The sequence below is a fragment of the Arvicola amphibius genome, chromosome 1 (assembly GCF_903992535.2).
Source record: "Arvicola amphibius chromosome 1, mArvAmp1.2, whole genome shotgun sequence".
Lineage (NCBI taxonomy): Eukaryota > Metazoa > Chordata > Mammalia > Rodentia > Cricetidae > Arvicola > Arvicola amphibius.
The window spans coordinates 61782346-61805322 of NC_052047.1; the positions used below are offsets into that span (position 1 = coordinate 61782346).

The 22977-nt window shown below is 44.6% G+C and overlaps 1 protein-coding gene across 2 annotated transcripts in view; it reads right to left on the reverse strand.

Moving 5' to 3' along the window:
* Nucleotides 1-22977, reverse strand: part of Stx18 (syntaxin 18) — a 102951-nt gene that overhangs the window by 14322 nt on the left and 65652 nt on the right. For both annotated transcript variants that reach the window (XM_038322840.2, XM_038322849.2), the window contains exons 3-6: nt 17350-17465; nt 15734-15811; nt 15502-15568; nt 943-1055 (exon numbers count right to left, since the gene is read on the reverse strand). In XM_038322840.2, the coding sequence (XP_038178768.1) occupies nt 943-1055; nt 15502-15568; nt 15734-15811; nt 17350-17465 (374 nt within the window). The remainder of the gene's footprint in view (nt 1-942; nt 1056-15501; nt 15569-15733; nt 15812-17349; nt 17466-22977) is intronic.

Below are 22977 nucleotides of genomic sequence, written 5' to 3' on the forward strand. Positions count from 1 at the left end.
CCTATAGAACCTCTCTGAATCTTGGCTTCCTCACCTGAAAAACACAACAGTGCACACCTCCAAGGATCCAATAAGAGCCTGTGATTCGGTCAGCACATGTGGTACAACGAAGAGCTCCAAAAGTGCTATTCTCATTGCACAAAGAACCTCTGGCTTCCTCCAGGCTGGTGAACCATGGTGCATACGAAACACTTCTGACATCCAGGGAATCATGAGATAGAGGCGGGCTTGAAAGTCAAACCCACACACCAGTGAATCCTGCACCCACCATTTATGAGCTTTCACCTCAGACAAGACAGGCTCTGAGCCTGTCAGAGTTTTCTTAGTAAAAGAGACTCATGATACTCTAGCGCTGCGGTGAGGCAAGGCCATGCAGAGCCATAGACATGGCAAAGGAGACATTCAGGCCTTGCAGCTTTAGTGAAACCAGCTTGCTTGTTAGCTGTACACAGGGATGCAGCACTCTGAGCAGGCATCCCTACTCAGGGGCACATGGACTGCACACATAATGAAGCAGTCTGTGATATTCAGACTTGAAGGAGATTCTGCATTTCTTTGGCATGAACTGTCAGGGACATTACTGTATCTGTGATGACAAGAGACACAAACCTATACTTGCCATCTTGTCTAGCTATGGAGGCCCATGAGAAACTATGCTCCACCCTGGGGCAGTGCGGCTGGCTGCTGCCAGTGCAGACTTCCCTCTTTAGCAGACAGCCAGGATAGTGCCTCCTCAGTCTCCAGATGGTGCACAGGAGAGCAGTCTCCCCAGGTCCAGGTGAACGTGTGACTCAGACTAAGCACTGCTACTCCATGTTTCTTTTGCTTTTGGGAGCTATGCTCACACCATGGGTCAGGAACTGCTGCCTCTCCCTGCTTTGTATTCCTGCCAACAGGCCAGAAGGAAGAAGTGCAGAGCAGAACCTTTATCCTGACTCATACCTGGCAACTCCTCGGCAGCAGGCTTTTCTTCAGAGTCCTGGGAAGCATTCTGTGAGGCCTTCTTAGACAGGGGTTCTTTCCTCTTTGTATTTGGCTCAGGTTCCAGCTTAGATCTAAATAAATACAAATACTTAGCAGTTACTTTACCTCCAAAACAAGATTCCTTTCTGACAAGAGAAAGGGTCATGAGTGTCTTGCGCATTTTTGCTCTGATCTCTCTCCCGGGGCCCAGGAATCACAGACACTTCGTATCTTACTGTAAGGTACAATGTTGATGGTCCACTGCCTTTGCATTTCAGCCACAGCGTGGTGCTTAGCATCTACACACGCTGAGGTTGCCCTGGAGACACCACACCAGGAAGTGGAGTTACAGTAATCCAGTAATTTTACACTAATGCAAAAGTGTTGCCAAAGACACATGCATGTGAGACACACACACACACACACACACACGCACGTACTATCATGAAATAGTTTAACTATGAATGTATAAGTCTTTAACAGCTTGTTGAGCCAGGAAGCTCTCTTCCCACCTTTTCACACACCACTCTGTCCCTACTCACAGGGGCATATTCATCTCTGCTACCTAGAGATCTTCTTGGACTTTCTTTTTCAATTTTGTTTATTTTTCATTAATGTACATGCACATGAGTGTCTGCAGGCACACAGTGCACATGTCGAGGTCAGAAGACAACTTCTGTAAGCAAGTCTTCTCTCTCCACTTTGTTGAGGCAGGATCCCCTCTCATTTCTCTGGGAGTGTCAGGTGATTTCCGTCTCCACCTCCCATCTCACTGCAGGAGACCAAGACTACAGAGTGTGCTAGAGCATCTGTTGTGCTTTTGGTTGTTTCAGTTTCAAACATGGGTTCTAAGGCTCAAACTCAGGTTATTAGGCTTGTGCAGTAACTGCTTTAAGCTGCTAAGCCATCTTGTTAAACTGTGCATGTGTGTGCGTTGCCCATAGGTGCATTCACCCATATATACATGCATAGAGGCCAGAGGTCAATATTGGGAGTTTCCCTCTAGAACTCTCCAACTTATTTTTATTGTTGCTGTCTTGCTCTCATTATATAGCTCTGGATGGCCTGGAACTCACTATGCAGACCAGGCTGGCCTCAAACTCAGAAATCTGCCTATCTCTGCCTCCTGAGTGCTGGGATTAAAGGTGTGTGCCACCATACCTGGCTTCCACTTATTATTTGAGACAGGGTCTCACACTAAACTGTTCACTGTTTCATCTAAACTGGCTGGCCAGTGAACCTGTCTGCTTCCAGTGCTGAGGTTATAGGTGAGCACTACCATGCCTAGATTGTACATGGATGCTGGGGATCTAAACTCAGGTCCTTACACTTGCGCAGCAAGCACTTCACCCCCAAGCCATCTGTCTAGGCCCCAGCTTACACACCAAGTACTCTCCTGCTCTTCCTTAGAGTGGGTCTGTGTTTCTGTGAGTTGCGTATGCTGCTTAGCTGGACCAGTGCCTACATGTAGTGTCTGTTGTGATCTGCAAAGAGGTCCCCTAAAGGCCTCTGTTGAGGTCCAGTGTATGGCTTTACTGAACAAAGCTTTAGGAGGTAGAGCTAGTGTAAAAAAGGTCATTGGGGACATGTCCTTGAAGTGGCCAATGGGCTCCTGGCCCTTTCATTTTCTTTGTTTTTCAACTGTGTTGCCATGAAGCAAACAGGGTCCCTTTGCCATGTGCTCCTGTCATGTACTGTGCCACTAGGGCCAAGCAATCACAAGCGGAGACCTCTAAAATCACGAGCCCAACAAACTTTCTTCTTCTGACTCTTCTTTGTATTTTATTTTATTTTTGGTTTTTTGAGACAGGGTTTCTCTGCAGCTTTAGAGCCTGTCCTGGAGCTAGCTCTTGTAGACCAGTTCGGGAGCTAGAGTCTCACTATGTAGTCCTGGCTAGTTTGGAACTTGCTATGGGACCAGGGTGGCCTCGAACTCACAGAGACATGCTTGCTTCTGTCACCTGAGTGTTCAGATTAAAGGCAGGCACCATCATGACTGACCTCTTTTTAAGTTGACTGTCACGGGTATTTTGTCAGAGTGATGGGAATCGAGCTAACACAGTGACCCATAAAAACACGTTGAATGAATCAATGTTTTATAAACACAAGTAAATAGCTAACAAAGGAGAAAAACTCTTTCTAAAATAATGTGCTTTAGGGCCAAGCAGACTTGACTCTATGCTTGACTGCAATGCCAGCACACAGGAAACAGGCAGAAGGATTGCTGCCAGGAGTTTTATGAGAACCTAGGTTACAATGTGCAGACAAAAGATCAATCTTCTTAAAAGAATCAATCAATCAATCACCAAAATAAAATAATAGGCATCATAATAGCTCTACTAAAACATATATAAACATTACAGGCAGGGTGCTGAAAGGATCCATGACACAGGCCACGCTGTTAGACAGCCAGACAGTAAGTAAAAGTATAAAGTCAACTCGTGCTGGCTGGATCTGGTTTAAACACACCACTTAGCATTTGCCAAGCACCTATGATGTACCAAGTATTTCTCTAAGCACCGTATGAGGATAAATATAGACAAATTTATCCAACTCCAAAACATCTCTCTAAGATGGCACTAGTATTAAATATATTAAATGACTTTTTTAAAAAAAAATAATGAAACTGAGGCCACACAGTAGCTAGGCTGAGACAAGACCTCAGGTCCCAGTTCCAGAGCCCATGCTGTGTTAACTCCATGAAGAAAGTCTCTTTAATTAGCACTAATAGAATAAGGGCTATGCCATTCAGATCAGATCCAGACTAGACAAAGAGTGTGGGGGTAGGGGAGGACGACACACAACTGTCCGCAGCAGAGACCTCACAAAGGGCTTATATCAGGACACATAAAGAATCCTGCACAAATTAACAAAAGACAAATGATTTAATAACACACTGTGAAGGATTTGAATAGATATTCTGGGAGAGGTATGGAAATCATCTCTAAACACAAGAACAGGTGATTAACGAGTAAGATGATCCTGCACAGCCACAGGAAGAGTTAAATATCTGATCCACACTATATCCTGGGGAGAACAAGGATAAATCAGAACCTCTCATAGCTGGGTCTACAGGAAGAGTTAAATACATCTGATCCACACTATATCCTGGGGAGAACAAGGATAAATCAGAACCTCACATAGCTGAGTGCATAGGAAGAGTTAAATACATCTGATCCACCCTATATCCTGGGGAGAACAAGGATAAATCAGAACCTCACGTAGCTGAATGCTGTGTAAAATGCTGTTACCACCGTGGAAAACTTAGAACAGTTTCTTATTAAATCTAAGAGTGTTTCCACTATCATAGAGCAAACTCACTTTGAGGCATTTACCAAAGAGAAAGGAAAAGGTGTGTCTCATGAAACTGGCAAGTAGTCACAGCACACTTACCTACATAAAAGAAAAACAACACAGAAACAAACCCATACCAATCAACATGAGAGTAGGTAAGACAATGGTGTGTTCACAAAGCACGATACTACTCAGCCACAGAGAGCAAATCACAAACACCGCAGCACAGCTAATATTTTAAAATGTGTTAAGAAGAGGGTTTGGGGCACAGTGCTCATTGAGCATGCCTAAGGCCCTGGGCTTGATCCCAGTACTGCGAAATAAACTCAAAAGAAACCTTTTTAGAAACAAACAGGGTTTAGTCTGTATTTAGCATTAGTGTATTGATATAATTATAAAATGAAATACTGCTTAATATTTTGGATCAAATTAGTCTTGGAATTTAGTAATTAAATAGCTTGACACATACAATTTTCAAACTAGCCTGAAAAAGAGATACCCATCAATGAGAATTTTTAATATTTTCCTCTGGATAGTAAGTGACAAGTATCTTGACATTTCTTGGTCTCATTTCTCATCTGTAAAATGGGGGCTACCAGAGAGTTCTCATGTGGTCACTATTTCCCCTGGGATGCTTAAGTAGCAGAGTCAACAGCATACAACCAAAGTGGCAGATCGTCTGTGACACAACTTTACTACTGCACTGCCATGGGTGGGGCAGCATGGCCTCACAGAGGAGCTCCTAAGACAGAGCATCCAACTGCCCCTGATGCCTTCCTCCCTGCAGAGACAGAATCCTCATAGATGCAACTGTGGGGCAGGACCATCTCCAGCTTAGAGTTCAGCAGATACAACCTATCATGATAGGGAGGTATTGCAAACAGCTCATGGCTGTGATAGTGGGGACATGAGGTTGTGAATTACATCCCTGTGGCAATCGTGAGCAAAGAGTCTGCTGGAAGCCAAGGATGGCCTGTAACTCCTAAGGTCTGCCCACCAGCTAGGCCTCATCTCCTAAAGGTTCCACAGCCTCCCGAATTCTGCTGCAAAGACTAGACAACAGCATCAGATCTATAAAATGCAAATATTTTTGGAGTTCTTTCAAGAACCAGAGTATGGAATCCTGGGAACTTCACAGGGTGGCAATCACTCAAGATCTTGACAGAGAGTCAGACTTTGGCAGACACAGGACAGATAGGACATTCCAGGCATAGGGACCAAGAGCTTGTCATTTATCTTCAGAGAATTATCATAGCTGGCCACTTGTAATGGATAATCGCTGTGGACACGCTCCCCTAGCCACGTAAGAGGTTCCCGTTGCCCCACATCCTCTCCTTGTTTTCAGTCTAGGTGGTGTGACAAGTGTGAGCTGGTATTCTGTGTCTTAAATTTTATTGTATAACAGTCACACACAGAGAAGTTTGAAGTACGAAGATTCCCTCAGTAAGTTCCAGCCTGATACCCTTTACCTCTGAATATTTAACATATTCCCTAATGGCAGTGTGCCTTGATGTAACTACCACAATCAGAAAAGGCACAGCCATCTCTTAGTTCCACTGATTCCTCAGAATATTCCATTTTGACCAACAACAGCCTGTACAAGTGTCCAAGTCAGAATCCTGCATCATGCTGCCTGCTAATGCTTTTTAAAAATCTGTTCAGAATGCTTTCTTCAGACTCTTCCAGTTCCATGTGCTTGATACACAATACTCTGCCAGTCGCTCCAACCATGCCTCTGAACTTAAGCCTGGCACTCTGGCTGAAGCCTGGTGACGCGCTGGCAGAGATCACAGAAGCACCGCTGCTCTTCTGGGGCATTTGCCAGCGTGTGCATGGCTCGTCTTGACTGATGCGGTGGCTATGGCTCCTCAAAAGAAGCAAGAGGAGATACTTGACATCATAATTCTTCCAAACTTTCACTTGTTCATGAGTACTCCTGTCCAGATGGACTCCCGATGCCCTCTTTCATGCAGTGGGCTATACCTACCACTGTCCTTTAGTTCTCATTGACTTAAGTGTGGCCAGCAGAAACCCTCGAGCTAGCCGCTGCGACCTTCAACACACCCTACCATTCTGTGATCCCTCCCTTGTTTTCTGACACAGTGGAGTGTCCTTGGCTCATTTCACACTTTCCTTTATCCAGCCTAGGAATAGGCCATTTCTCCAGGAAGCCTGGTCCCTAGAACCTAGAAGTGGTACTTAGAGACCAAGATTTGTGTGTATGTCACACATTGTGCATGGTCACACAACAACACTGGCTTCCAGACTGAGCTATGGAAACTGAACTCTGTGAAACACTGTATCTTTCATTCTAACCCTACCACAAGGTCTAAGCATCCTGGCCTGTTCTCTTTCTCATACAGTGGAAAACTGGCTTGGTGCACCTTCTCTATCAGCTGCTGCATCACCCATGTAGCCGACACCCTCAGCTCCAGCACCACTTCTCCTCCGAGAGAGGATACACCCATCCTTTCATGCCTCTCACTGCCTCCCTGACAGCTGCCCTCCCTGACACCCTACCCTGGGCAGCAGGGCTCCTCCCCAGCACAGACACTCACCTTTACCCCTCCCCATCTCCTCATCTCAGGACTGCTTGGTTCAGGAAGGGCACGGGCTGCACTGCCTCTTGGCTGAACATTTCATTTAATGCCCATCACCCTCATGTCTGGAGTGTGGCAGTGCCAGTTTTCAGTGTAAAATAAATAAAGGGCTGCAGAGAAGCAGACAGAGACAAAGATGAATGCTTTTATAAGGTGATAAAAACAGATTCTAATCATATACAGAATGTCTACTGAAATCCTCAGGGAAATTACAGATTAGGCAGCTATAAAGGCAACCTGGGGGTAAAAGCAATTTTTAAGAAAGTCACCACAAGGATCAGTTTATGCCCCTGATTCACTTCACGTAGTTCTCAAAGTGAAGGCCAAGTCCTACCTATGACCAACACAGGTGCCACATTTGTTTCCAGGTCCTGACTTTGAAAAGCCTTCGGGATTTTATTTGAAATTGTAAAGAACAAGAGAGAAAGAGACAGATTTTCTTGGTTTTGCAGGAAAAAAAAACACGGAAGCATGCTTTGCAAACATAGAGGAAGGCCGTTCCGGGACTGCCCTCTGTCTGCTGTTCCCAACACAGAGGACAGAGCACGCACACCACAGTCCCTTACTCCAAAGCAGCATTTGAGTTACAGAGGCTTCTGAGGCACAGGGACAGTAGAGTCAGCTCACTCTACCTAAAGCCACTTCCTCCTTGAGCAGTCACTCACCTAACGGGTATTTACAGGGCATCTACCACTTACTAGGGAAGTTTTTTTTTTTTTGTAAGTGTTCCTCACAGCATGGCCCACAGACTAGTACCAGATTCCATTACAGATCTGCCACACTTCAGTACACAATGAGGAGCAAGAATGCACAGCACTCAGGCAGTGCCTTTGTCTCACTGAATGTGGGAGAGACACCACTGTGGCAGGCCACCCGAGGCACAGCTCTGACCTTGTCATGCACAGGAGACTAACACATCAGTCCCCGGCAGACTGCAAAAACTACAGTGATGTGGCCCTTCACGTCGGGGTGTTCTTCTAAGCCAGGGTCAATACAGTAAAAGCCCAGATGATGAACACTGCAAGCTCTAACTCACATTCTTCTTTCTTAGTTTAACAGAGCTTTTAAAATATAATAAACCATGCTTATCTGGAAGGCCATACAAAAATAGGCCAAAATCTAGACTTGGCCCACAGGCCAGTCTGCTACTCCCTTTTCCAAGCAGTAAACAAGGCCCTATCACAGATAGTAAGTGAGGGAAGATCATCACTGTGGCCCTCATATCACATGGCATCTCTGACTCTCCTCCTCTCCATCCCCATCACTATGTCATTCCAAACACTAGCAGCTTCTGCTGAGCTCTCGCTACGTGCAGGGTCCTAAGTCAGGAGCTGCAGCCAGCAGGCTAACAATCCTACTGAGGAGAGAGGGCTGACTCATAAACAATAGATCCTTGAAGTACGTTCAGTACGTGATGCCATGTGGCATGTGAGAACTGATAGCTACTCTAAAGAACAAGGAACGCAGCATGAATTCCCTCCTTCGTACTGAGAGCAGGAAACACAGCACAGACTGAAAGGGGCCTGTGTAGCTGTGGATCATGACAGTGGTTTTTAGTGTGTGTTGACCTGGGTAGGAGAAGGGCTTGATGTTCCCTTTAGGAAAGTGTCATCATGAGAAGACTATGCACAAAGATCTCTGAACACCTTCAGAAAGTCTCTCATCTTCAGGATCTGTGCTGGGGGGACAGTCTAATAACACAGTTTTAAGACACACCGATGAACTCGGCAGGTTCTATGGAGTTATCTACCTTTTGACCTTGTTTTGTAATATGCTCAGTATTTGAAGAAGCTATAATATTTAGTCATCAGCTTTCATTCTTCTTTGATCTCCCTTTAGACAGAGAATGGCCCCCAAAGTTTCCACTCATAATAATACTGTCCCAGAAAAATGAAGGGTTCAAATCTTAGAGCCAGGTCAGCTGGAAGCACAAACGAAAGCCAACACTCACAGCACAGTATTGAAGGTACCTTTGCACTAGCAGACAAGAGTCTCAGGCTAATCTCGATTCTCAGAGGGCTACCCTAAAGCCTCTTCCTGATTGAGGAAAAAAAAAGGTCAATGATACACCAGCAGTTTTTCCTGGAGAGAGCATGTTTCTGATTAGCTAGGATGTTTTATGAGAGTATAAGCCACCAGAGTGTGTGATACCATTTCAGTTCTTTTTTTGTTTGTTTGTTTGGTTTTGGTTTTTATGTTTTTGTTTTTCAAGACAGGGTTTCTCTGTAGCTTTGGAACCTGTCCTGGAACTAGCTCTAGTAGACCAAGCTGGTCTCGAACTCACAGAGATCCACCTACCTCTGTCTCCCGAGTACTGGGATTAAAGGTATGCGCCACTACCACCAGGCCTAAAGTTTTGTTTGTTTGTTTCTTTTTGGTTTTTTGAGACAGGGTTTCTCTGTAGACCAGGCTGGTCTTGAACTCACAGAGATCCGCCTGCCTCTGTCTCCCAAGTGCTGGCATTAAAGGTGTGCACCACCACTGCCTTGCTTTGGCCACTTCAGTTCTAATCACCCCAGAATACCAGAGATCTGAGGACACAAAGAAGAAAAAAAAAGGAGGCTCAAAATAATAAAATTGGGAATCTACAGATTCAATGCAATTTCCATCAAAATCCCAGCACAATTCTTCACAAACCTTGAAAGAACATTACTCAACTTCATATGGAAACAACAACAACAACAACAACAACAAAACCCAACATAGCTAAAACAATCCTTTACAAAACTCAAGTCCAAATAGATCAAAGATCTCAACATAAAACCAACCATACTGGACCTTATAGAAGAGAAAGTGGGAAGTACACTTGAACGCACAGGCACAGGAGATCACTTCCTAAATATAACCCCAGCAGCACAGACACTGAGAGAAGCTTCTGTAAAGCAAAAGACACAGTCAGCGAGACAAAACGACAGCCTACAGAATGGGAAAAGATCTTCACCAACCCCACATCTTACAGGGGGCTGATCTCCAAAATATACAAAGAACTCAAGAAACTAGACATCAAAAGAACAAATAATCCAATAAAAAATGGAGTACAGACCTAAACAGAGAACTCTCAACAGATGGATCTCAAATGGCTGAAAGACACTTAAGGAAAAATGTTCATCCTTAGTTATCAGAGAAGTGCAAATCAAAACAACTCTGAGATTCTGTCTTTTTTTAATTGATTTTTATTGAGCTCTACATTTTTCTCTGCTCCCCTTCCTGCCTCTCCCCTCCCCCTTCAACCCTCCCCCAAGGTCCCCATGCTCCCAATTTACTCAGGAGATCTTGTCTTTTTCTACTTCCCATGTAGATTAGATCTATGTAAGTGTTTCTTAGTGTCCTGATTGTTGTCTAAATTCTCTGGGATTGTGGTTTGCAGGCTGGTTTTCTTTATGTTTAAAAACCACTTATGAGTGAGTACATGTGATAATTGTCTTTCTGTGTCTGGGTTACCTCACTCAAAATAATGTTTTCCTGCAAAATTCAAGATGTCATTATTTTTTTCTGCTGTGCAGTACGCCATTGTGTAAATGTACCACATTTTCCTTATCCATTCTTCGGTCAAGGGGCATTTAGGTTGTTTCCAGGTTCTGGCTATGACAAACAAAGCTGCTATGAACATAGTTGAACACATGTCCTTGTGGCATTATTGAGCATCCTTTGGATATATACCCAAAAGTGGTATTACTGGGTCTTGAGGAAGGTTGTTTCCCAATTTTCTGAGAAATCACCACACTGACATTCAAAGGGGCTGTACCAGTTTGCATTTCCACCAGCAATACACAAGTGTTCCCTTTTCCCCACAGCCTCTTCAGCGTAAGTTGTCATCAGTGTTTCTGATCTTGGCCATTCTTACAGGTGTAAGACGGAATCTCAGAGTTGTTTTGATTTGTATTTCTCTGATCGCTAAAGATATTGAACATTAAAAAAAAGATGCTGAACATTTCCTTAAGTGACTCTTTCAGCCATTTTAGATTCCTCTGTTGAGAGCTCTCTGTTTAGGTCTGTACTCCATTTTTTCTTTATTGGATTATGTGTTCTTTTGGTGATCAATTTTTTGAGTTCTTTGTATATTTTGGAGATCAGACCTCTGTCTGATGTGAAGTTAGGGAAGTTCTTTTTCTATTCTGTAGGCTGTTGTTTTGTCTTGTTGACCGTGTCCTTTGTTTTACAGAAGTTTTTCAGTTTCAGGAGGTCCATTTATTAATTGTTTCTCTCAGTGTCTGTGCTGCTGTGGTTAAATTTAGGAAGTGGTCTCCTGTGCCAATGCGTTCAAGTGTACTTCCCACTTTCTCTTATAAGGCTCAGTGTGGCTGGCTTTATGTTGAGGTCTTTGATTCATTTGGACTTGAGTTTTGTGCATGGTGATAGATATGGGTCTATTTTCATTCTTCTACATGTTGATATCCAGTTATGCCAGCACCACTTGTTAAATATGCTTTTTTTCCATTTGATATTTTTTGCTTCTTTGCCAAAAATCAGGTGTTTGAAGATGTATGGATTGATATCCGGGTCTGGATTAATATCTGGGTCTTCTAGTTGGTTCCACTGGTCCTCCTGTCTGTTCTTATGCCACTACCAGGCTGTTTTCAGTACTGTCGCTCTGTAGTAGAGTTTGAAGTCAGGGACTGTGATGCCTCCAGAAGTTCTTTTATTGTACAGGATTGTTTTGGCTATCCTGGTTTTTTTGCTTTTCCATATGAAGTTGAGTACCATTCTTTCAAGGTCTGTGAAGAATTTTGCTGGGCATTGCACTGAATCTGTCTGAGATTCCATCTTACACTTGTCAGAACGGCTAAGATAAAAAACACTGATGATAGCTTATGCTGGAGAGGATGTAGAATAAGGGGAACACTCCTCCATTACTGGTGGGAGTGCAAACTTATACAGCCACTTTGGAAATCAGTATGTCAGTTTCTCAGAAAACTAGGAATCAATCTACCTCAAGACCTAGCAATAACACTCTTGGGCATATACCCAAAAGATTCACACTCATACCACAAGGACATCTGTCCAACTATGTGTTCATAGCAGCATTATTCGTAATAGCCAGAACCTGGAAACACCTTGATGCCATCAACTGAAGAATGGATAAGGAAGATGTGGTACATTTACACAATGGAGTACTACTCAGCAGTAAAAAACAAGTATATATTGAAATTTACAGGCAATGGATGGAGCTAGAAAAAAAAATCATCCTAAGTAAGGTAACACAGACCCAGAAAACAAACATGGTATGTACTCACTTATACGTGGATGTTAGACATAAAGCAAAGGATAACCAGGCTACAGTCCACAACCCCAGAGAAGCTAAGAAATCAGGAGGACCCTAAGAGAAACATACATGGAGCCCCTTGGGAATGGGAAATAGACAAGATCTTCCAAATAAACTGGAAGCATGGGGAGTAGAGGGGAGGGTATGAAAGGAGGGGGAGGGGAGGAGGGGAGAGGGAAGGAGTACATGAGGGATTGACTGATGGCTGACTTGGGAGAAGGACAGAGAGGGAGAGCAAGTAAAATGGTATCTTGATAGAGGGGCCACTCTGGGGTTAGCAAGAAACCTGTCACTAGGGAAATTCCCAGGAATCTAGCAAGGATGACCCCAGCTAAGAAGTGGAGAGGGTTCTTGAACTGTCCTGTAATCAGATTGATGACTACCTTAATTGTCATCATAGAACCTTCATCTACTAACTTATGGAAGCAGATGCAGAGATCCACAGCTAAGCACTGGCCCGAGTTCCTAGAGCTTAGTCAGAGAAGCAGGAGTGATAGGAACAAAGGGGTCAAGACCATGATACAAAAATCCATAGAAACAGAGCCGGGCGGTGGTGGCGCATGCCTTTAATCCCCGCACTCGGGAGGCAGAGGCAGGCAGATCTCTGTGAGTTCGAGACCAGCCTGGTATACAAGAGCTAGCTCCAGGACAGGCTCTAAAAAAGCTGCAGAGAAACCCCGTCTCGAAAAACCAAAAAAAAAAAAAAATCCATAGAAACAGCTGACCCGAGCTAGTGGGAGCTCACTGACTCTGGACTGACAGTTGAGGAACCTGCATAGGACTGAACTAGGCCCTCTGAAATGTGGGTGACAGTTGTATGGCTTGAGCAGTTTGTAGGACCACTGGAAGTGGGACAAGTATTTATTCCTAGTATATGAACTGGTTTTCTGGAACCCATTCCCTATGAAGGGATACTTTTCTCAGTCTAGAAATGAGGGGTGGTGGAAGGAAAACTCACCCTCTCTGAGGAGTGAATGGGGGTGTGGTGGGGGAAGGTGGGAGCAGCTGGAAGAGGGGAGGGAGAGGGAACTGGGATCGGTATGTAAAATAAAAAAGATTTTTTTAAAAATAAAGTCCTCTGGGGATATATAATAGGGCCACTTGTGCCAATGCTCATCCAATATTGGCCCACATATTTCTAGTTTGTAAGCTTTTACTCTGTTACTCTATGATGTCTCCTTCAATCAGGAACGAGTGGATGAGCATCTACTTTGTAGCAGGCTCCAATCAGTGCACTGATCAGAAAGTCAGAAGACAAAGGTCCCCATCTCCAAACTTGAAGTCTTATAGGAAAATAGCAGAGAGATCGGATGCCCCAGGGAGTTATCCCACTCTGGCAACATGCAACAGGTCCTACTGTCAGCTCAGAAAACAAACTGCCACCAGGGTAGATGAAAACAGGTACCTTTAATGACGGCACTACCATTTGCAGACAACATAGTCACGGTAGGAAAGTGCAGAGCTGTCAGATGGAAATACTTCTGGCTTAATGAGCAAACTACTTTCAGCAGTTTGAAATAAGAGCCCTTTGGTCCGGTAGATGGATGTGACATCTCCACTCTACAAGAACAAAAGCTACCACATAAGATCGTCTGCACTCTTGAGACTTTACAGTGAGCAAGCTGCACCTTAACAAGTATGGTTTCCTTCTCCAGATAAATGAGATAGTAACAGCAGTGCCACAGAACGTGAACAGCTGGACTTCTCAAACACACTTCTTATGACAGCAGCACCCAAACAACAGTGGCTACAAACAACCCACCAATGACAATTGTGCACACGCTACCCACTGGCCTCCCCAAAGGACAGGCATTGTGTGATGGGCTGAGGTGTTTGAGGAGACTTAAGTCAACGGTGGCTGCATGAGTGTGTGTGCTGCACCTGGCTGTGAACAACACACACGAAACGAAACCTACGAAGGAGACAGAACACTGCTGGCAACAGCTGGAACACTTCATAAGTCAGGTGACGTTTGATTTGGGCTGGAAAGATGAGTATGATTTTGTCCACCAGATAGACAGAGAAGACTATGTGAAAGGTTCTATGGATGGAGAATTCAGCAAGAATTGGGCACTAGAAAAGCAAAGCTCCTTTAGGACAAAGTCACACATAGGCTTGGCAGAGCAGATGTCACTGGGGACTGTTTAGAAATAAAAGCTATGATACAGTCACTACAGCCTTGAATTTGCCATACTTGGCCTTTGTAAGACCTATGCATAAGGGAGACATACAATTAAGGATAAAATTATAAGTATGCTTTAAGTGTAAAGATGAAGAAAGACCAGAAGAAGTCAGGGTGGCAGCACATGCCTGTAGTTCCACAGACCCACCATCTGGGAGGCTGAGGCAGTATGATCAGAAGTCAAGGCCTGCCTGAGAGGTACAAGCCTCTCGGAGAGAGGAGAGAACTGGGCCACACTGAAGAGTTAGTCATTCCAAGGTCTCCAAGGCCTTCTGTTCAGGGTAATCATGGAGAACAGAGATCTGGCAGCTGACTGATGCTGTACAATTCCCATCTGACTGACATCAGAGAGAACTTCCGCTTAGAAGCAAGGCTGAGGCTCTGTGTGCTGAGGCCTATTCTTGTCTCTCCCTGTGATAGTGCAGCAGACACGCCTGTCTCTCCTGGGGACTATGAGAGCCAGTGACCAATCTTACCATAGTAACAGCTAATCATACAACACCAGAGTCAGACCTGCTCCCCTGAGTCCTCCCAGGGAAAACTGGCAGTCACCATGCCAAAATGGGTATTGGAGTGGGAATAGGATTCAGTGTACATGGCATCTTGAATATATTATGTCATACTGTCAGCAATATACGAGAGCACTGGTCAATGTGAAGACCCCTTTGCAGAAAAACTTTCAGAGAAGGAAGTATGGGGGCCAGAGACCAAAGTCAAACAGCTCCAAGTGTCCCACCTCATAGGGTTAGGAAGAAATGGGGTGGGAAGCTGGGTGGGTGGCACATACCTGTAATTCCCTCACTCTGAATCCTGAAGCAGAAAAAATAAGGGTTCATGGCAGGTTTAGGCTGCATGATGACTTTGAGGCCAGCATGGACCTCACAGCCAGACTGTCTCTCTACAACTCCCAACAAAGAGAAAAAGAAATTAGGTAATTGCTCAACCAGTGCAGCTGCTATGAAATTGTGGTGTCACGTGAGTTTAAAACTTGCTGAACCTCAGTGTGATCAGGAAAACAAAGAGAATCTGCCTCATGGGCTGCTGTGGCTAACAGACTGATACACAGTATGTCCTCAGCTTCTAAGACCGCACTTGGTGAAGGCTTCGTGCACAGAAGCCCACAAAGTCAATGCTTTAGCAGTTCGGGCTGCCATTCCTGTTGTCCCTGTTTTAACCGAGGAAGGAAGAGCAATACTCACAGTCTCTTCTTATCCACCACACGCTTAACTCGGATGGCTCTTTGTTCAGAGTAAAGCTTACATACTCCTGTTGAAGCAGAAAATACCAGAACAGAGAACATTTAAAATGGCTTCTCAGGTCAAGGTATCATTAATACTAATGAGATACTATAGTCTTCAGCTAGCAAAGCTCTATTCTAAATTGCATCTCCTATGAAATACCAGATTTGACCTTTAGAAGAAAATGAAATACTTTTTAAGTAATCTTCAACGAAATCCAAAACCGCAGTCCTGTGTTCCTTCACTTGCTGGGAATGTATCTCCTTGTGGGCTGTAAGAGAAAAGGACAGCACTCAGGTCTGTGCTCAAGGACCCCACAGAACAGTCAGCTTCCTCAAAGCTCTTCATCGAAAGCATGTTCAAAAGCACAGCTATAAACCAGCCTCGTGTCAAGTGAGACTACATTTTTAAGAGTAAGATTTATTAGGGTTCACCGGGTGAGAGATTAAACCCATAGAAACTGCAGTCAAACAATTTATAGCTTATTACAGCACCAGGGGAGCTGAGTTGAACCAGCTCCTTCCGGAATGCTGACCTGGCTGTATTAACAGCCAGTGCTGAGGCTCACCTTCAAGTGTCATGCTTAAATCACATGTGCTAAAGCACAGACACCTCTGCCTGCACTGCTTTCAGCATACAGTGATTGCCTTCTCCCCTCAGACACTGAGTGGCACTATCCGTAGTATCCTGCTCTCCAAGAACCTTTCCCATTGATGAGCCACAAGGGCCAGCTACCACACAGAAGCCTATGCCAGTTCCTATGGTGAGACCTTGCTATTTATGGAAAGGCTGGGTGCAGGCATGATGCCAAGACTTCAGAGAAATACCTCAAATGAACCAACTGAGGTCCAGAGGCAAGAGGTCACTGAAGGTCACAAATGCCTGCCCTTAAGAGTATGGGACATAGGTTATGTTTTTACTAGAGGGCTGTATAACCTGGGACTCACAACATGATCTGGATACTCTGCAATGCTACACACATAATTTTGTGTGATGTATATTTCCTGGTAAGCTTTCATTAGACTCTCAGTTGTTGATCAACATTCTCTGAGAAGCTTCTCCACCAGAAGTCAGCCATGAGTCCAATAGTAGCTGGCAATTTTGACCTCCATAGTTTTAATGTAAAAGCTTAAAAACCATGGAAGGCATATGGCTGGGAAGCCTAGCTTCTCCTCTTTGGGGATGAAACTCAGTGAAGGGGAGATAATACTAGGCCCCTCGTGCCAGGCAAGGATCTAGCATGTTGTAAGAATTCAAGTGATATGCCTAATTATTTTCTATACTGTTTCAAAGAAGACGTTGAGCCCAGGAAAATGAAGTGACTTGTCCAAGGCCACGGAGCTAGCACATAGCAGAGCTGGGGTGCACTGCTTTTAAGTCATGGCTGCAGAGCTTCCTCTCAACCATGATGTTTCAAATGGGGGTTGACTTTAACAGGACAACTAGATCTTAGAGACTACTGCCATCTGTCCTGCCACTCAGAACACTGTCACACATGCATGTTTCCACAAATATACAAATGCCTGCATACACACAATCTATTCCTCTGGCCTTGGTCTTTTGGTAGGTTATAGATTCTATTTAGAGAGGTCTTTTCCATTCCTGCCTTCCACTTATTTAACTTGAGGGAGGTCTTTTCAGGACTTTGAACAGCTTAGCTTAGAAGATGGACCAGGAAAGAAGGACTTTCAAGTTTTAAGTCCTAAATGCCATTCAGAAAGTAAAAGGGGATCATAAGTGGCAGCAGCGTGAGTAGTTAACTGGTTGGCACATTCATGGGATCTGCTAGTTTCTTCTGGAGCACTTCACCTTCTGTTCTGAGTTGTTGAATTGCTTCTGAACAGGTCCTAATGAATATCTGGGCATCCTGGTCTATCTGGTCTCGCTCTGTGTCTGTCATCCTCCCATATTCAGACATGGTATGGCTAAAAAAGAGAAGAAAATGTGAGGGTGGCATCAGTGAGAACATAATGCAGTCCATCCAGGTAGAGTGTTAAGAAAGGTTTCTCTGACCAAGTGACACCAAAGCTGAGACTTGAAGAGGGGCTGTTCAGACCACTAGGTGGAGCGGAGCCAAGAGGTGCAGTCTTCTAAACAGCTTCCACAGAAGCAGGCCAATCTAACATGCTGCAGCACACAGCTTTGCTCGGAACAGAGGCTCTGCCTGAGGACTGCATAACCTGATAACTATGTTAGAGTCCCAAGGCGTTCACCCTGCAGGGACACCATCCAAGGGTACTTGAAACATATGAGAAACTTCTGTGGGCTGTAGTCTTTAGATTCTTGAAAGCAGTTTTCAAAGCTCACAATAAAAAGTCTCTAGAAATAAATTTCATCTCTCCTGATGCTAAGTTAAACCATCCTGAAGTGAACAGGCTGGTAGGGACACCCACTTTCAGTAACAAGACCCTGTACAGAACAGAGCACATGGCTCACATATTCACAAGCACTGGGTGAGTGTGGCATCTAACCATGAGGACAAAAGACAAAGTCTTGACCATTCTATTTCACCTGTGACCCAGATCACAGGTTTCCACTCTGTTGTGAGTGGCTCTGACCACTGGTCTGTCTGATCACCTACCACACCCCAGAAACAATGGCCTCCCGTAGAACTCACCCAACATTACTTTTTCATCCCATGTTGGTCAAGAGATTATTGTGCCTCCATTCTAAAGCTGCCCTCTACTTTTTGGGACAGAGCAGGGACCACCTCTGATCCTCACTTCTGCTGCGCTGCTATTTGCTTCTGACCCTGCTTTGCTTTTCTCCATTGTATTTACCGTTCTCAGAAATACCAAAAAGTCTTTTTTCCTCCAAAGCTATATGGAAGTAAGGACTGTTTGCCTTGTGTCTGCTTCCCTGGTAAAATCAGGCAGCACCGAGTACCTGACTAACAGCCAGATACCGAGCATATGCAGGTCAATTCTCAGTGCTTTATGTGTATCTGATTTCTTATTTAACCTCACAAGTCATTTATTCCCTTGTGTATGTCCTGAGCCCTCTTAGAATAAATACTGTGCTAGGGTTCAAAACTGAGTAAGGCCCATTTCTGATCTCCACAAAAGGCACTCAGTTGTCGGAGTGATCAACACGAAAACAGAGTGCCAAGAACAGCACTGACTGGTGCTGATGTGGAAGTGGTCAGCTCATGTGGGATGGGGTGCTGGGCAAGACAGGTAGAGGAGAAGGTGTGCCCTGACAGAGGATGGAGACAAAGACCAGATATGATTCCCCACCTTCTGGGTGGCAGTTTGAGTGAACATACAATATCCACTCCACACTTGGGCACATATGAGTGAAGCAGGGAAAGAAGCAGGAAGGCTGGTCCTGTGTAAACCAGGCACCTGGTTCCAGAGAGGGGCAGCACATGACATGCTCTCAGTGCGTCTCCACACTGATGTGTCTGGCACCTGGCGACACCATTCCTCATATAATAGTGTTACAGTAAGCACTTATTTAAAACCCAAACATAGACACTCCACCCTCCATTCCCAGTGCTGGCTTCCCCAGCAGGATGGTCACTGGAGGATTGTAAACAGACCCATTTGCACATTGTTTCTCCATAGCAGATTGCCTCAAGACTGAAGAATCCTGACCTCAAGTGCTCCAATCACAGCTGAGAGACCACTGCCACTATCTAAGAGAATTAGAAACGCTAGGTGCAGGCAGTGTCTACAGGGGCGTGAGGGTGATAGATCTAAGAGACACTGACAGGCAACATGGACTGCCTGGGAATGGAGGCAAAGGAAAAGCCTAGAATGCAGCTCTGTGTACACAAACAAACATCACAGTCAGGACAGAGGGCCCAGGCTGGAGGGAAGGAGCTTATGGTACTGAGCCAAAGGTGTCACGCCGAATTTAGGGCTTTACAAGTGGGGAGCTGGCACACTTACAAGAGGGCTCCCTACTCTGCTGCTCCACTGTGTTTTAAGAGCATGAGATCCACAGTGTGCATTTGAAACAGAGCAGGCCAAAGTTATCAAGGCCACAAGTCACGTTACAATAACAAAATCATTACTATTCTGAAAAGGTTAAACATCTTGTAAACAATTCCAAACTATTCTCATGGGACATGTATATATAAACATCAAGTTTTATTTCCTTGATTATGAGGAAAAATAATTTCCTTACAGATCTCGATATAGCTAAGTAGTAGATTCAATTAGAGAAGACTCTGTTATGTTGGTCAATTTACTTCAGGAGGAAGGTGGTGGAAAGTGAAAAAATACAAGTTTATTTGCTGGTTCAGAAACTTAAAGGAACATGTTTCTCCTTTTGACTTAGTTGGCAATGCATGAAGAAACAATAAATTCAGGGTCAAAACCTCACTGTCCTTCTCCTGACTATAGTTTTATATAGAAGCTGCCCTGCATTGAGGGTAAAGAAGAGGAAGAAAATAACAAAGGCTTTACTGTTCCAGATGCTGAAGGATATGGCAACAGTTAGGAGTATAGCTTTGTTTTTTCTGGAAATGTTAGAGACATAGCAAATTTATAGGGTATACTGGGCATATAATATGCATGGTCAATACACATTATGAAGTTAAATTGTTAATACCTAGGCTACATACAGGAGCTGAATACAGACCCTGCTTTCAATAAATTATCAAATAGGTGACATCGACAGGCCTATGCATATAGATGTGTTATATCACACAGCACAGGTTAATATTCAGCAATTCTTTCCATGAACTCATGTTGACCACTGTTCTAATCTAGGGCACTTTGTACATTTACCTACTTAATTCTCAAAACTTCCAAGTAGGTGCTGTTATATTTCCATTTTACAAATGAAGCAATTAAGTCAAAGAAAGGCTATCTAACTTGCTAAGGTTACACAACCAGTTATTAACAGAGATGGTGTTTGACCAAGGCAGCCTGCTCTGGAGTCTTAACTTCATCAATCCCTACAATACTTCTTTGGAACAAGGTCACATGTAGGTCACCCTTGCCTCAATCTTACTATGTAGCTGAGGAAGGCCTTGAAATTCTGAACCTTCTGGTTCTACTTCCCAAGTGCTGGGATTACAGATATGTGTCACCGTGGGCAATGTTTGGACCAGGATGCTTGTTTCCCATACTGGTGGATGGGAGGAACCAACAAACTGATTCTTGAAAGGGAGGCATGATTGAGGGAGGTAAGAATAAGACCCTGGGTAACAATGAAAGCCGGAGAGAAGGGGGAGGACTTCGAACTGGCTGGAACACAGGATAGGTGGGACTGCTGTCTTTAGCGGTCTTCAGAGCTAGTCAGAAACTCTGGAGCCAATGAAATGGCTGGGTGTACAAAGAGAAATGAAGTAACAACATGTTACACGGAACAGCAGTGAAAGGTCAGGCCTGGAGCTACTGATTTCAAGCTAAGAATCTTGCCTTGTTCATCTCCATGTTCATTTGTTTGCTTGTTTGTTACTCAAAGCTGGGGCTGAACCCAGGGCCTCACACATAACAGCAAGTGTTTACCACTGAGTTAGCTGTGTGCCCAGTCTCTCTTGTCTCGGTTTCCTAGCACTAATAATGGGTAGGGGGTACGATAAATTTTTGTTGAACTCTAATTTCAGAATGGAGCTTCTGGGTTTGGTGGAGTATCCCCTGAAACCCCAGGACTGGGAAGAGAAAGTAAGAGGACCGGGAGTTCAAGGCTAGCCTGAGCTACATAGAAAGAGCTCCTCTCCCCATTTCAACAAGGCAAGCATAAAGAAGGGAGGAGAATGGCAGAGTTTGGGTGATGGCAGGAGGTTCAAAAAGGAGGAACCAGGGATGTGGAACTGCCTGAAACAGAACAGCTGTTGCAAGCAAAACTTAAGCAGACCCTGAGATCTGGGCCTCTGTGCTCAAAAAGGAAAGCAGAAAGCACTAGGAACTGAGGGCAAACAAGCTCAGCAGAAAAGAAGTAATGCTCTAAAGACAGAATGCCCCATGACTGACCAGGGAGGGCAAGGGCTCTTCTCTCTGTGGTCAAGATCTTGAGGAATGCAAGGAGATGTAAAGGAATGGTGACTGGTCTCTGCAGTGCCACACTTAGTGAAAGCAGAGCCACTGAACTTGGCACACAGACCCACCCAGCAGCCCCACTCAGATGTTTACTTTGCACTGCACATCTGCCTATAGCTGAGCTCCTGGCCTCTCTCTCCACAATGCTCTCCAGCAGCTTTCCCCAGGATGTGCTGCTAGCAGTTCATTCCTTCTTGCTGCTCAGGCCCAAACCCTGACATCATCCCTAGCTCCCTTTTACCTCTTGGTCTGTATAGATCTATCTACACATTCTGTTGGCTTTACCTTCCTCAGAATCTATCCACCAACATCTCCCATCCAATCTGTAACTGAAGCTGACTCTAGGGTCTGCTGCTTCTGCCCAGCCCCTCCTTGTCTGCTCGGCACACCAGTCACACGGGTGCTCTAACAGATTAAGATCTGTGAAGCCCTATGCATAGGCCTTCCAACGCTCCTAAGACCAAAGGCTGTTAGGATAGACAAAGCAGTTCTTGAGAAACTCTCTTGGCTCATCTCACCCACCTCAGGCCTTGGCTCGGGCTCATGAGCCTTCTGCTCCTTCACCTTCTAAGCATGTTGCACATGGACCTTACAAGCCCTGGTGTCTGAATAAGTGACTCTTCACTTCTAGTTACTTCTCCCTACTCTGCTCCTATGGGAGCACTGAGGTGAAAGGGGTCAAAGGCTCCCAGTTCAGAAAGGCGCTGGCTTCTGAAAGAATACAGAACCTGCCACCAGGGTAGACCTATACAGCACTGGTCCAAAGGCACTGGACCAATATTCTCTGGCTCCATAGTCCCAGTTAATGGAGCCCATTCGATAAAGAGAGAGAAAGTCTGATAAAGGTTAATCTGAGAACACTAACTACTCAGGGAGGAGGGGAGTCCACAGATACACTACACAGACCCACTTGACCTTGAATACTGGAAATTGATGGTGCTGTTACTCTTTTAGTAGCAACAACAAAAACCAACAAAGTTGTTTTCCCAAGTGGTATTGTTTTGTTGCCAGGGTCTCATGGAAAAGGCACAGAGTAGGGAGATTATTTTAATTAAGGTCATTCTAAGATCCAGCCAGAGGCTGCCTAGGCTTCATGCTGTTCTGCTCTAGTAAAATGTCATTATTAAAAAAATTAAATGGGTCAATAAAGTCTGAGCTCTACATTCTGGAAAAAATTATAGCTTCCTAATTATGTCAAACTAACAAAGCCTCATGGTCTGAAGGCAATATTTCTACCCATGCTCTTTCAATTCTGTGATTACACTGCTTATAAAATGTTCCTAGGAACAGGCCAAGGCCAGCACGTCGTACCGGGAGGAGGCTGTAAAACTGCAAAGCTGGCAACACTCTACAACCTTCAGAAAAGAGAACTTGGTGGGAGTGGATGAGGGAGGCTTATTTGCATCTTCGGGGAGAGCACAGTGTGGGGGCACTAGTCCCTTGT